This window comes from Ambystoma mexicanum, chromosome 1q (assembly GCF_040938575.1).
Source record: "Ambystoma mexicanum isolate Mex_15411 chromosome 1q, UKY_AmexF1_1, whole genome shotgun sequence".
In the NCBI taxonomy this organism is placed as follows: Eukaryota; Metazoa; Chordata; class Amphibia; order Caudata; family Ambystomatidae; genus Ambystoma; species Ambystoma mexicanum.
This window is the reverse complement of record NC_090922.1, coordinates 159,492,772-159,507,346: the sequence shown is the minus strand read 5'-3', so window position 1 is coordinate 159,507,346 and position 14,575 is coordinate 159,492,772. Positions and strand designations below refer to the sequence as shown.

The window sequence follows — 14,575 nt, the reverse complement described above, 5'->3', positions numbered from 1 at the left end:
GACCAAGAGAGAGCGTGCGAGAGAGAGGGAGAGAGAGCAAGAGAGTGAGAGGGAGCAAGGTAGAGAGTGCGATAGAGTGAGAGCAAGAGAGGGATAGAGCACAAAAGTGAGAGGGAGTGAATGGGAGAGCGAGAGAGCGAAAGCAAGAGCACACGAAAGAGAGCAAGCAAAAGAACGAAAGCAAGAGAGCGAGAGAGGGAGAGAGCAAGAGAAGGACCCAGAGAGATAGCAATCGAGAGAAAGCGAGTGAGAGAACAAGTGAGAAAGAGAGCGAGCATGAGAGAGAGAAAGGGAAAGTAAGTGAGAGAGGGAGCAAGAGGGTGAGCAAGAGCATGAGAGAGTGAGAGCGAGCACAAGAGTGCGAGTGAGGAGCATGACAGTGCGAGTGAGAGAAAGGGAGTGAGCACAAGAGTGAACGAGAGAGACCGTGAGAACGCTTGAGAGCAAGAGCGAGTGAGAGCAAGAGAGTGTGAAGAAAGCAAGCAAGAGCAAGAAAGAGCATGAGAGAGCTAGTACAAGAGTGTGTGAGAGCGAGCAAGCATGAATGAGCGAGAGCGCTCACAAGAAAGAGAGCACACAAGAGAGCAAGCAAGAGAATGAGAGAGCAAGCGAGAGACAGAGCAAGCGAGAATGAGACAGAGCAAGAAAGCTTGCGAGAGAGAGCAAGTGAGAAAGAGAACTAGACAGCAAGTGTTAGTGAGAGAGAACGAGAGTGTGAGAGAATAAGAGTATGAGAGAGTGCAAGTGAGAGACCGAGTGAGCATGAGAGAGAAAGCAGTGCGAGCATGAGGGAGTGAGCGAGCATGAGCAAGAGCGAGAGCAAGCAAGAGTGAGCAAGAGACATAGAACGCGAGAGAGAGAGTGATCATGAGAGATCGAGAGCGATTGATAGAAAGCAAGCAAGAGGAAGAAACAGCAAGCGAGAGAGTGCAAGACAAAGTGAGCAAGGCAGCGTGAGCGCGAGAGTGCGAGAGAGCAAGCAAGAGAACGCGAGTGAGTGACCAAGAGCCAGCATGAGTGCGATAGAGAGAGTGAGAGAGAGGGAGATAGCAAGCAAGAGTGAGCGAACAAGAGCAAGCGAGAGAAAGAGCAAGAGAGCAATAGAGTGAGAGGGAAAGAGAGCAAGAGAGGGCAAGAGCGCAAGAGAGCGAGCTGAGACGTGAGAGCAATTGCGAGAGTGAGAGCAAGAACGAGAGAGAGTGTGACTGAGAGCAAGCGAGAAAGAGAGCGTGCTCAAGAGAGGGAGAGATCAAGAGAGACAGAGCGAGAGTGAGAGAGTGGGAGAGTGAGTTTGTGAGAGGGCACGAGAGTGAGCGAGAGCACGAGAGCACATGAGAGCAAGAGAGCGAGCAATCGAGAGACCGAGTGAGTGAGAGAGCGAGAAAGATCAAGTGCAAGAGAGTGCAAGCATGAGAGAGAGTGCGCGTGAGAGACGGAGAGAACGAGAGAGAAAGATCGAGAGAGAGCAAGAATGAGCAAGAGAGAGAGCAAAGAGGGTGAGTGAGAGCATGCAAGAGAGAGCAAGTGAGCATGAGTGCAAGAGTGACTCTCTGCCATTCCTTCTGCTACCTTCACCAGTGAGTGAGTGAATGACCCAGCCCTCTCTTCCTCAAGCTTTTTTCTCACTCATTTTTCAAGAGGAGGTTCTCTTTGAATGACACCCATCAGATCAGCCCATTAAATAGCACATGATTTCCTTTGTGCCTTTGACCAAAAATCAAACAGCAAAGCTGAAGAGAAAAATGTTAAATTCATCTGGAAGCGTTTTTCCTTTTTTATAAATGAACAATGGAGTGTAGAGATGTATAGGGAAAAGTATTTCCCTAATCTGCATTTCATCATCTACAGTTTAGCAGAGCTACCTTGTTTTAATTCAAAGGTCTGAATGTTAACTAGGGCCAAGGGCGTGAGACTCATGTGCGAGCCTCAAACTGTGTCTAGTAGACATCAGTATTATTACGCAAAAAGCACAAGCCAGCCAAATTCAATTTGGCCCTGAACAGGTTTTATCATTTGCACCACACCACAGCAATGGACTAAATGCAATGAGAGTAAAATAACATACTAATTCTACTAACATTCCAAGACCCAATAACATATCCCCCTACTTCAATGCAATTTAGGCCATTGCTTCTGAGTGCAACACATTGGTGCCTAGGGGAATGTGGCCCATTTCATTAAATAAAAAGAGATTTGAACTGTGCAAAGCCAACTGGAAATGTAGAATTAAGTTTGTTCTGCAGTGAATACGTGACACGGTTCAGATGCAAGTTGATTTGTTCAAACTGCCTCCATTGTTCATTTATGAAAAAGGACACCGCGGTGGATGAATGAAACATTTTTCTCTTCAGCACTGCAGTTTGAAACTCCGTCAAAGGCACAAAGGAAATCACGCGCTATTTAATGTGCTGTTTTGTCAAAGACAGAGCATGAGAGAGCTTGAGATCGAGAGAGAGCGAGTGTGAAAGTGAGTGAGAGTGAGAGTGAAAGTGAGCAAGAGAGTGAGAAAGAGAGGGAGAGCAAGCGTGAATGAGTGTGAGAGAGCGAACCAGGGGAAGAGAGAGTGACCAAGCGAGCAAGAGTAAATGAGTGCGAGAGAGTGAGCGAGCACCAGAGAGAAAATGTGCATGAGAGAGCAAGATAGAGAGTGAGAGTTAGAGTAAAAGTGAGCATGAGTGAGAAAGCAAGTGAGAGAGACCGAGTGAGCACGGGAGAGCGAGCATGAGAGATTGGACAAGTGAGCTAGAGAGAGCGAGCGAGATAGAAAGAGCAAGACAGAGCAATTATGAGTGAGAGAGAGCAAGCAAGCGAAAGCAAGAGAGAGCAAGGGAGAGAGCGACAGAGCGAGAGGGAACGATCGAGAGTGAGCAAGAGTGCGAGAGAGCAAGCAAGAGATAGCAAGTGAGAGATGGAGAGAGCAAGCTAGAGCGAGAGATAGACAGCGAAAGCGAACACGAGAGAGTGTGATAGAGACAGAAGGAGAGCAAGCAAGAGAGAATGAGAGGGGATGAGAGAAAGCGCAAGCGAGAATGAGAGAGAGTGAGAGAGTGAGACAGTGAGATTGAGCTAGCACGAGAGAGGGAGAGAGCGAGCTAGCACGAGAGAGAGAGTGAGAAAGAGAACAAGAGAGCGGGAAAGATGGCGAGATAGCGAGAGAGAACATGAACAAAATAGCGAGAGAGCAAGTGAGAAAGAGCACAAGAGTGAACAAACAGGAGATAGAGTGAGAGAGAGCTGGCACGAGTGAGAGCAATCACGAGAGAGCAAGCGCAAGCGATAGAGCAAGCATGAGCGAGAGAGATTGAGAGAGCGTGCATGAGTGACTGAGCAAGAAAGAACGTGAGCAAGAGAGCGAGAGAGAACATGAGTGAGAGCAGGCAAGCATGAGTGAGCAAGAGAGAGACAGAGTGAGAGAGCAAGCATAAAATGAGAGCAAAAGTGAGAGAGTAAGTGCGAGATAGAGAGCGAGCGAAAGAGAGCGAGAGCGAGCGAAAGAGAGCGAGAGCAAGCGCAAGCGTGCAAGCGAGAGCAAGAGAGAGCGCAAGAGCGAAAACGCAAGTGAGTGAAAACGTGAGAGCGAGCGAGAGAAAGCGAGTGCGAACGAGAAAGCGAGAGAGAGCGAGCGAGAAAGCGAGAGAAAGCGAGAGTGAGCGAGAGCAAAAGCGCGAGAGAGAGAGAGAGAGAGCGAGCGAAAGAGCGAGAGCGTGCAGGAAAGCGAGAGAGCGTGAGAGAGCGAGCGAGAGCACAGGAGAGTGAGAGCAAGCGAGAGAGAAAGCGAGCGAGAGCGCGAGAGCAAGTGAGAGAGTGAGAGAAAGTGATAGCAAGCAAAAGAAAGCGCGAGCGAAAGTGAAAGCGAGAAATTGAAAGCGAGAGAGAGAAAGCGAGAGTGAGAGAGCCAGGGCAAGTGAGAGCGAGAGCGAGAGAGAGAGAGCGAGCGAGAGAGAGAGAGCGAGAGAAAGCGAGAGAGAGAGACGGAGAGCGATTGATAGAGAGAGAGCAAGTGAGAGCAAGTAGGAGAGCAAGCAAGCATGCAAGAGAGCGAGTGAGCAAGTGAGAGAAAGCATGAGAGCAAGAGCGGGAGAAACAGCGAGCGAGAGAGTGCAAGAGAGAAAGAACGAGTAAGGCAGCAAGAAAGAGCAAGAGAGCACAAAAGTGAGAGAGCACACGAAAGAGAACAAGCAAGAGAATGAGAGAGCAAGCAAGAGAGGCAGAGCGAGCGAGAGAGTGTGAGCAAGCAAGAGTGCGAGAGAATGAGTGAGGGTGCAAGAGAAGCAAAGTGAGAGTGAGAGAACGAGAGAGAGAGAGAGCAAGAGAGCACAAGAGACAGAGAGAACGGGTGATAGTGAGAGCGAGCAAGAGCGAGAGAGAGCAAGAGAGAGGGTGCCAGAGAGACCAATTGAGAGAAAGGGAGAGAGAGCAAGTGAGAAAGAGAGAGAGCAAGCACGAGAGTGCAAAAGAGGGCAAGCGAGAGAGAGAGAGAATGAGAGAAAGCAAGTGAGAGTGAGCAAGAGTGAGAATGCAAGAGAGCGAGAGAACAAGAGAGGGAGAGCGATCGAGAGAGCAAGAAAGTGAGCATGAGAATGAAAGAGGGGAGCTAGAGAGAGCGAGCAAGAGTGCGACAGAGAGCAAGCGAGAGAGTGAGAGCAAGCGAGAGCGAGCAAGCAAGAGAGCAAGCATGAGCGATCAAGAGCGAGCAAGCATGAGAGAAAGCAAGCGAGCATGAGGGAGTGAGCGTGCATGAGGGAGTGAGCATGCATGAGCGAGCGAGAGAGCAAGAAAGAGCGAGAACGAGAGAGCGAGCAAGCAAGCACGTGAGAGCACGGGAGAGGGAGCGATCATGAGAGAATGAGAGGGATGTAGAGTGATTGATAGAGTGAGCGAGAGAGCTAGTGAGAGAGCATTAGAAAGAGAAACGGCAAGCGAGAGTGCAAGAGAAAGTGTGCGAGAGAGAGGGAGCGAGCACGAGAGAGCGAGCGAGCACCAGAGTATGAGAGAAAGCACAAGCGAGAGAGCGAGAGCGAGAGCGTGCAAGTGAGTGACCAAGAGCCAGCATGAGAGTGAGTGCGATACAGAGAGAGAGGGAGATGGCAAGCAAAATTGAGAGCGAACAAGAGCAAGTGAGAAAGAGTGAGGGAGCATGAGAGAGAGTGCATTAGAGTGAGAGGGGGAAAGAGCAAGAGGGAGAGAGTGTGAGAGACCAAGAGAGAGAGCGTGCGAGAGAGAGGGAGAGAGAGCAAAAGAGTGAGAGGGAGCAAGGTAGAGAGTGTGATAGAGTGAGAGCAAGAGAGGGATAGAGCACACAAGTGAGAGAGAGTGAATGAGAGAGCGAAAGCAAGAGCACACGAAAGAGAGCAAGCAAAAGAACGAAAGCAAGAGAGCGAGAGAGGGAGAGAGCAAGAGAAGGACCCAGAGAGATAGCAATCGAGAGAAAGCGAGTGAGAGAACAAGTGAGAAAGAGAGCGAGCACGAGAGAGAGAAAGAGAAAGTAAGTGAGAGAGGGAGCAAGAGGGTGAGCAAGAGCATGAGAGAGTGAGAGCGAGCACAAGAGTGCGAGTGAGGAGCATGACAGTGCGAGTGAAAGAAAGGGAGTGAGCACAAGAGTGAACGAGAGAGACAGTGAGAACGTGAGAATGCTTGAGAGCAAGAGCGAGTGAGAGCAAGAGAGTGTGAAGAAAGCAAGCAAGAGCAAGAAAGAGCATGAGAGAGCTAGTACAAGAGTGTGTGAGAGCGAGCATGAATGAGCGAGAGCGCTCACAAGAAAGAGAGCACACAAGAGAGCAAGCAAGAGAATGAGAGAGCAAGCGAGAGACAGAGCAAGCGAGAATGAGAGAGAGCAAGAAAGCTTGCGAGAGAGAGCAAGTGAGAAAGAGAACTAGACAGCAAGTGTTAGTGAGAGAGAACGAGTGTGAGAGAATAAAAGTGTGAGAGTGAGTATGAGAGAGAAAGCAGTGCGAGCATGAGGGAGTGAGCGATCATGAGCTAGAGCGAGAGCAGGCAAGAGTGAGCAAGAGACATAGAACGCGAGAGAGAGCGAGTGAGCAAGCAAGTGAGAGAACGAGAGAGTGATCATGAGAGATCGAGAGCGATTGATAGAAAGCAAGCAAGAGGAAGAAACAGCAAGCGAGAGAGTGCAAGACAAAGTGAGCAAGACAGCGTGAGAGTGAGTGAGTGCGAGAGAGCAAGCAAGAGAAAGCGAGTGAGTGACCAAGAGCCAGCATGAGTGCGAGAGAGAGAGGGAGATAGCAAGCAAGAGTGAGCGAACAAGAGCAAGCGAGAGAAAGAGCGAGAGAGCAATAGAGTGAGAGGGAAAGTGAGCAAGAGAGGGAAAGAGCGCAAGAGAGCGAGCTGAGACGTGAGAGCAATTGCGAGAGTGAGAGCAAGCGAGAAAGAGAGCGTGCTCAAGAGAGGGAGAGATCAAGAGAGACAGAGCGAGAGTGAGAGAGTGGGAGAGTGAGTTTGTGAGAGGGCACGAGAGTGAGCGAGAGCACGAGAGAGTGAGAGTGAGCGAGGGAGATTGCGCAAGAGCGCGAGAGCACAAGAGAGCAAGAGAGAGAGCAATCGAGAGACCGAGTGAGTGAGAGAGCGAGAAAGAGAGAGAGCGAGAGAGATCAAGTGCAAGAGAGTGAGAGACGGAGAGAACGAGAGAGAAAGATCGAGAGAGAGCAAAGAGGGTGAGTGAGAGCATGCAAGAGAGAGCAAGTGAGCATGAGTGCAAGAGTGACTCTGTGCCATTCCTTCTGCTACCTTCACCAGTGAGTGAATGACAGCCCTCTCTTCCTCAAGCTTTTTTCTCAAACTCATTTGTCAAGAGGAGGTTCTCTTTGAATGACACCCATCAGATCAGCCCATTAAATAGCACATGATTTCCTTTGTGCCTTTGACCAAAAATCAAACAGCAAAGCTGAAGAGAAAAATCTTAAATTCATCTGGAAGCGTTTTTTCCTTTTTTATAAATGAACAATGGTGTGTAGAGATGTATAGGGAAAAGTATTTCCCTAATCTGCATTTCATCATCTACAGTTTAGCAGAGCTACCTTGTTTTAATTCAAAGGTCTGAATGTTAACTAGGGCCAAGGGCGTGAGACTCATGTGCGAGCCTCAAACTGTGTCTAATAGACGTCAGTATTATTACGCAAAAAGCACAAGCCAGCCAATTTTAATTTGGCCCTAAACAGGTTTTTATCATTTGCACCACACCACAGCAATGGACTAAATGCAATGAAAGTAAAATAACATGCTAATTCTACTAACATTCCAAGACCCAATAACATATTCCCCTACTAATATTCAATGCAATTTAGGCCATTGCTTCTGAGTGCAAAACATTGGTGCCTAGGGAAAAGTGGCCCATTTCATAAAATAAAGAGATTTGAACTGTGCAAAGCCAACTGGAAATGAAGAATTAAGTTTGTTCTGCAGTGAATACGTGACACGGTTCAGATGCAAGTTGATTTGTTCATTTATGAAAAAGGACACCGCGCTGGATGAATGTAACATTTTTCTCTTCAGCGCTGCAGTTTGAAACTCCGTCAAAGACAGAGCGTAAGGGAGCTTGAGATCGAGAGAGAGCGAGAGTGAAAGTGAGCAAGAGAGTGAGAAAGAGAGGGAGAGCAAGCGTGAATGAGTGTAAGAGAGCGAGCCAGGGGAAGAGAGAGTGACCAAGCGAGCAAGAGTAAATGAGTGAGCGAGCACCAGAGAGCAAATGTGCATGAGAGAGTGCGGCAGAGAGCGAGAGTTAGAGTAAAAGTGAGCATGCATGAGAAAGCAAGTGAGAGAGACTGAGTGAGCACAGGAGAGCGAGCATGAGAGATTGAGCAAGTGAGCTAGAGAGAGCGAGCGAGATAGAAAGAGCAAGACAGCAATCATGAGTGAGAGAGAGAGAGCAAGCAAGCAAAAGCGAGAGAGAGCAAGGGAGAGAGTGACAGAGCGAGAAAGCGAGAGAGTGCGAGAGAGAGAAAGCGAGCGAAAGCGAGAGAAAGTAAAAGTGAGAGCGAGTGAAAGCGAGAGAGAGAAAGCGAAAGAGAGAGCGAGCGAAAGCGAGAGAATGAAAGCGAGAGAGTGAAAGCGAGAGCGAGCGAAAGCGAGAGAGTGAAAGCGAGAGCGAGCGAAAGCGAGAGAGTGAAAGCGAGAGCGAGCGAAAGCGAGAGAGTGAAAGCGAGAGCGAGCGAAAGCGAGAGAGTGAAAGCGAGAGCGAGCGAAAGCGAGAGAGTGAAAGCGAGAGCGAGCGAAAGCGAGAGAGTGAAAGCGAGAGCGAGCGAAAGCGAGAGAGTGAAAGCGAGAGCGAGCGAAAGCGAGAGCGAGCAAAAGCGAGAGAGTGAAAGCGAGAGCGAGCGAGAGAAAGCAAGAGAGAGAAAGCGAAAGCGAGCGAGAGCAAGAGAGAGAGAAAGCGAGAGTGCAAGCGAGTGAAAGTGAGAGAGAAAGCAAGAGTGCAAGCGAGTGAAAGTGAGAGAGAAAGCGAGCGAAAGTGAGAGAGAAAGCGAGAGTGAGCGAGAAAGTGAGAGCGAGAGAGCGAACGAGAAAGCCAGAGTGCAAGCGAGAGAGTGCAAGTGAGAGAGCGAGAGAAAGTGAGAGCTCGCAAAAGCGAGAGCTCCCAAAAGCGAGAGAAAGCGAGCGCTCGTGTGAGAAAGCGAGAGAGCGAGAGAAAGCGAAAGCGAGCGAGAGATATAAAGCGAGAGCGAGCGAGAGATATAAAGCGAGAGCAAGCGGAAGCGAGCAAGAGAGATAAAGCGAGCGAGAGCGAGAGCAAGCGAGAGCGACAGTGAGAGAGAAAGCGAGCAAGAGAGAGAAAGCGAGAGAACGAGCAAGCGAGCGAGAGAGAAAGCGAGTGAGAAAGCGAGCGAAAGCGAGAGAGCACGAGCAAGCGAGAGAGAGAGAGCGAGTGAACGAGTGAGCGAGAGAAAAAGCGAAAGCGAGAGAGAGAAAGCAATAGAAGGCGAGAGAGAGCGTGAGAGAAAGTGAGAGCGCGAGAGAAAGCGAGCAAGAGCGCGAGAGAAAGTGAGCGAGAGCAGGCAAGAGAGCGAGAGACAAAGCGAGCGAGAGCAAGAGAGCGCGAGCGAGCGAGAGTGCAAGCGAGAGTGAGTGAAAGCGCAAGAGAGCGAGAGAGCGAGCAAGCTAGAGAGCAAGAACGAGCGAGAGAGCGAGAGCGAGTGAGAGCTCGCCAAAGCAAGAGAAAGCGAGAGCTTGCCAAAGCGAGAGAAAGCGAGAGCTCGCAAAAGTGAAAGAAAGCGAGAGCTCGTGTGAGAAAGCGAGAGAGCAAGAGAAAGCGAGCGAGAGAGAGAGAGAGCGAGAGAGATAAAGCGAGAGCAAGCGAAAGCAAGAGAGAGCGAGAGCAAGCGAGAGCGAGAGAGCGAGCGAGAGCGAAAGCAAGAGAAAGCGAGCAAGCGAGTGAGAAAGCGAGAGAGCAAGAGAGAAAGCGAGAGCGAGTGAAAGAGCGAGCGAGAGAGAAAGCGAAAGCGAGAGAGAGAAAGCGAAAGCGAGAGAGAGAAAGCGAAAGCGAGAGAGCGAGAGAGAAAGCGAGAGAGAAAGCGAGAGCAAGTGAAAGAGCGAGCAAGAGAGAAAGCGAGAGGGAGAAAGTGAGAGAGAGCGAGCGAGAGAAAGCGAGAGAGCGCAAGAGAGAGAAAGCGAGAGAGAAAGCGAAAGAGCGAGTAAAAGCGAGAGAGAGAAAGCGAAAGTGAGAGAGTGAAAGCAAGAGCGAGCGAGAGAGAAAGCGAGAGAGAGCGAGAGAGAAAGCGAGAGCAAGTGAAAGAGCGAGCAAGAGAGAAAGCGAGAGAGAGAAAGTGAGAGAGAGCGAGCGAGAGAAAGCGAGAGAGCGCAAGAGAGAAAGCGAGAGAGAAAGCAAAAGAGCGAGCAAAAGTGAGAGAGAAAGCGAAAGCGAGAGAGTGAAAGCAAGAACGAGCGAGAGGAAGCGAGAGCAAGTGAAAGTGAGAGAGAAAGCGAGAGCGAGAGCGAGCGAAAGCAAGAGAGAAAGCGAGAGAGAGCGAAAGCAGGAGAGAGCGAAAGCGAGAGAGAAAGTGAGAGAGAGCGAATGCGAGAGAGCGAGAGAAAGTGAGAGCGAGAGAGAAAGTGAGTGAGCGAGAAAAGTGAGAGAGAGAGAAAGCGAGAGAGAAAACGAGAGCAAGAGAAAGCGAGAAAGTGAGAGAGCGCGAGAAAGTGAGAGAGCGAGAGAGTGCAAGCGAGAGAAAGTGAGAGCTTGCAAAAGCGGGAGAAAGCGAGAGCTCGCAAAAGCGGGAAAAAGCGAGAGCTCGCAAAAGCGGGAGAAAGCGAGAGCTCGCGTGAGAAAGTGAGAGAAAGCAAAAGCGAGCAAGAGAGAGTGAGAGCAAGCGAGAGAGAGAGAGCGAGAGATAAAGCGAGAGCAAGCGAGAGAGAGAGAAAGCAAAAGCGCAAGAGCGAGGGCGCGAGAGCGAGCGCGAGAGCGAGCGAGAGAGAGAGCTAGAGTGAGCGCAAGCGAGAGAGAAAGCGAGAGCGAGCGAGAGCGAGCAAGCAAGAGAGAAAGCGAGTGAGAAAGCGAAAGAAAGCGAGAGCAAACGAGCGAGAGAAAGTGAGCGAGAAAGCGAGAGAGCGTGAGCGAGCGAGTGAAAGAGCGAGCGAGAGAAAGTGAGAGCAAGAAAGTGAGAGTGAGCGAGAAAGTGAGAGTGAGCGAGAAAGTGAGAGTGAGCGAGAAAGTGAGAGTGAGCGAGAAAGCGAATGCGAGAGTGCAAGTGAGAGAGAGAGAGAGAGAGCGAGCGAAAGAGAAAGCTAGAGCGAGAGAGAAAGCGAGGGAGAAAGTGAGAGCGAAAGCGAGCGAGAAAGCGAGAGAAAGCGAGCGAGAAAGCGAGAGAAAGCAAGAGCGAGCGAGAGAAAGCAAGAGAAAAAGCGAAAGCGAGCAAAAGCGAGAGAGAGCGAGCGAGAGTGAGCGAGAGCAAAAGAGAGAGAGTGAGCGAAAGAGCGAGCGAAAAAGAGAGAGCGAGCGGGAAAGCGAGAGAGCGTACGAGCGTGAGCGAGAGAGAGCGTGCAAGTGAGTGACCAAGAGCCAGCATGAGAGTGAGGGAAAGAGAGCAAGAGAGGGAGATGGCAAGCAAGAGTGAGAGTGAACAAGAGCAAGTGAGAGAGCGAGGGAGCATGAGAGAGAGCTAGCACAACAGTGTGAGAGTGAGTGAGAGCGAGCACGAGAGAGAGTGCATTAGAGTGAGAGGGGGAAAGAGCAAGAGGGAGAGAGCGTGCAAGAGAGCGATCTGAGGGAGCGTGAGCAAGAATGAGAAAGTGTGAGTGAGAGACCAAGAGAGAGAGCGTGCGAGAGAGAGGGAGAGAGCGCAAGAGAGTGAGAGCGAGCAAGGAAGAGAGTGCGATAGAGTGAGAGCAAGAGAGGGATAGAGCACGAAAGTGAGAGAGACTGAATGGGAGAGCGAGAGAGCGAAAGCAAGAGCACACGAAAGAGCAAGCAAAAGAACGAAAGCGAGAGAGCAAGAGAGAGAGCGAGCAAGAGAGAGCAAGAGAAGGACCCAGAGAGATAGCAATCGAGAGAGAGCGAGTGAGAGAACAAGTGAGAAAGAGCGCGAGCACGAGAGATAGAAAGAGGGTGAGCAAGAGAGAGCAAGAGCATGAGAGAGAGTGAGAGCAAGAGAGTGTGAAGAAAGCAAGTAAGAGCGAGAAAGAGCATGAGAGAGAGCTAGCACAAGAGTGTGTGAGAGCGAGCATGAATGAGCGAGAGAGAGCTCACAACAAAGAGAGCACACAAGAGAGCAAGCAAGAGAATGAGAGAACAAGCGAGAGAGACAGAGCAAGCGAGAATGAAACCGAGCAAGAAAGCGTGCAAGAGAGAGCAAGTGAGAAAGAGAACTAGACAGCAAGTGTGAGAAAGAGAACGAGAGTGAGAACGAGAGAGTGAGAGAACAAGAGTATGAGAGTGAATATGAGATAGTGCAAGTGAGAGACAGAGCGATCGAGCGAAAGTGAGAGAGAAAGCAAGAGAGAGCAAGAAAGAGCGAGAGAGAAAGCAAGTGAGAGCGAGAGAAAGCGAGATTGCGCACGAGAGAAAGCGAGATTGCGCACGAGAGAAAGCGAGAGCGAGAGAAAGCGAGAGAGAAAGAGAGGGAGCGAGAGAGCGAGAAAGAAAGCAACAGCGAGCGAGAAAGTGAGAGCAAGCAAGAAAGCGAGAGCGAGCGAGAAAGCGAGAGCGAGAAAGAGCGAGCAAGAAAGCGAGAGCGAGCGAAAGAAAGCGAGAGCGAGCAAGAGAGAAAGCACGAGCGAGCAAGAGAGAAAGCAAGAGCAAGCGAGAAAGAGAAAGCGAGTGAGAAAGGGAAAGCGAGCGAGAAAGCGAGAGCGAGTGAGAAAGCAAGAGTGAGAAAAAACGAGAGCGAGCGAGAGAGAAAGCGAGAGTGAGAGAAAGTGAGAGTGAGCAAGAGAGAAAGCAAGAAAGAAAGCGAGAACGAGCAAGAGAGAAAGCAAGAGCAAGTGAGAAAGCGAGAGCGAGCAAGCGAGAAAGCCAGAGAGAGCGAGAGAAAGCCAGAGCGAGTGAGAGAAAGCGAGAGCACGCGAGCAAGCAAGAGCGAGAGCGAGCGAGAAAGTGAGAGAGAGTGAGAGAGAGAAAGCGAGAGAGAAAGCGAGAGCGAGCGAGAAAGCGAGAGAAAGCAAGAGAAAGCGAGAGCAGGCAAGCGAGTGATCAAGAGAAAGCAAGAGCGAGCGAGAGAGCAAGAGAAAGCGAGAGCAAGCGAGAGAGAAAGCGAGAGTGAGCGAAAGCAAGAGCGAGAGTGAGCGAGAGAGAAAGCGAGAGTGAGCGAGAGAGAAAGGGAGAGTGAGCAAGAAAGAGCGAGAGAGAAAGCGAGAGTGAGCGAGAAAGTGAGTGAGTGAGAAAGCGAGAGCGAGCGAAAGAGAAAGCGATAGAAAGCAAGAGCGTGCGAAAGCGAGAGCGAAAGCGAGAGCGAGTGAGAGCAAGCGCGCAAGCGAGAGCAAGAGAGGGAGCGCGAGAGAGAACGCGAGAGCGAAAGTGAGAGAGAGCGAGAGAAAAAGCAAAAGCGAGCAAAAGCGAGAGCGAGCGAGAGTGAGCGAGAGCAAAAGAGAGAGAGAGTGAGCGAAAGAGCGAGCGAAAAAGAGAGAGCGAGCGGGAAAGCGAGAGAGCGTGCGAGCGTGAGAAAGCGAGCGAGAGAGAGAGAGCGAGAGCGTGCAAGTGAGTGACCAAGAGCCAGCATGAGAGTGAGTGTGATACAGAGATAGAGAGAGGGAAAGAGAGCAAGAGAGGGAGATGGCAAGCAAGAGTGAGAGCGAACAAGAGCAAGTGAGAAAGAGAGCGAGGGAGCATGAGAGAGAGCTAGCACAACAGTGTGAGAGTGAGCAAGCACGAGAGAGAGTGCATTAGAGTGAGAGGGGGAAAGAGCAAGAGGGAGAGAGCATGCAAGAGAGCCATCTGAGGGAGCGTGAGCAAGAATGAGAGTGTGTGAGTGAGAGACCAAGAGAGAGAGTGTGCGAGAGAGAGTGAGAGAGCGCAAGAGAGTGAGAGGGAGCAAGGAAGAGAGTGCGATAGAGTGAGAGCAAGAGAGGGATAGAGCACAAAAGTGAGAGAGACTGAATGGGAGAGCGAGAGAGCGAAAGTAAGAGCACACGAAAGAGCAAGCAAAAGAACGAAAGCGAGAGAGCAAGAGAGAGAGAGTGAGTGAGAGCGAGCAAGAGAGAGCAAGAGAAGGACCCAGAGAGATAGCAATCGAGAGAGAGCGAGTGAGAGAGTGAGAGAACAAGTGAGAAAGAGAGCGAGCCCGAGAGAGAGCAAGAGCATGAGAGAGAGTGAGAACAAGCACAAGAGTGCGAGTGAGTGAGCATGACATTGCGAGTGAGAGAAAGGGAGTGAGCACAAGAGTGAACGAGAGAGACAGTGAAAGTGAGAGCGTGAGAATGCTCAAGAGCAAGAGCGAGTGAGAGCAAGAGAGTGTGAAGAAAGCAAGCAAGAGCGAGAAAGAGCATGAGAGAGAGCTAGCACAAGAGTGTGTGAGAGCGAGCGAGCATGAATGAGCGAGAGAGAGCTCACAAGAAAGAGAGCACACAAGAGAGCAAGCAAGAGAATGAGAGAACAAGCGAGAGAGACAGAGCAAGCGAGAATGAAACCGAGCAAGAAAGCGTGCAAGAGAGAGCAAGTGAGAAAGAGAGAGCGAGCAAGAAAGCGAGAGCAAGCGAGAAAGAGAGAGCGAGAGCGAAAGAAAGCGAGAGCGAGCAAGAGAGAAAGCAAGAGCGAGCAAGAGAGAAAGCAAGAGCAAGCGAGAAAGCGAAAGCGAGTGAGAAAGGGAAAGCGAGCAAGAAAGCGAGAGCAAGCGAGAAAGAGAGAGCGAGCAAGAAAGCGAGAGCGAGCGAAAACGAGAGCGAAAGAAAGCGAGAGCGAGCAAGAAAGAAAGCAAGAACGAGCAAGAGAGAAAGCAAGAGCAAGTGAGAAAGTGAGAGCGAGAAAGCCCGAGTGAGAGAGAAAGCCAGAGCGAGCAAGAGAAAGCGAGAGCGAGCGAGAAAGTGAGAGCGAGCGAGAAAGTGAGAGCGAGCGAGAGAGAGCGAGAGAGAAAGCGAGAGAGAAAGCGAGAGCAAGCAAGTGCGAGAGAGAAAGCGCAAACAAAAGCGAGAGCGA

General features: G+C 50.5%; 1 protein-coding gene across 1 annotated transcript; it reads left to right on the top strand.

The window, feature by feature from the left end:
* Positions 1 to 5,317: 5,317 nt before the first annotated feature.
* Positions 5,318 to 14,397, top strand: LOC138553651 (octapeptide-repeat protein T2-like). Its single transcript, XM_069642573.1, has 4 exons — positions 5,318 to 5,485; positions 9,652 to 9,738; positions 12,031 to 12,353; positions 14,247 to 14,397. The coding sequence occupies exons 1-4, from the start codon at positions 5,318 to 5,320 to the stop codon at positions 14,395 to 14,397; spliced, it is 729 nt and encodes a 242-aa protein (XP_069498674.1).
* Positions 14,398 to 14,575: the final 178 nt, after the last annotated feature.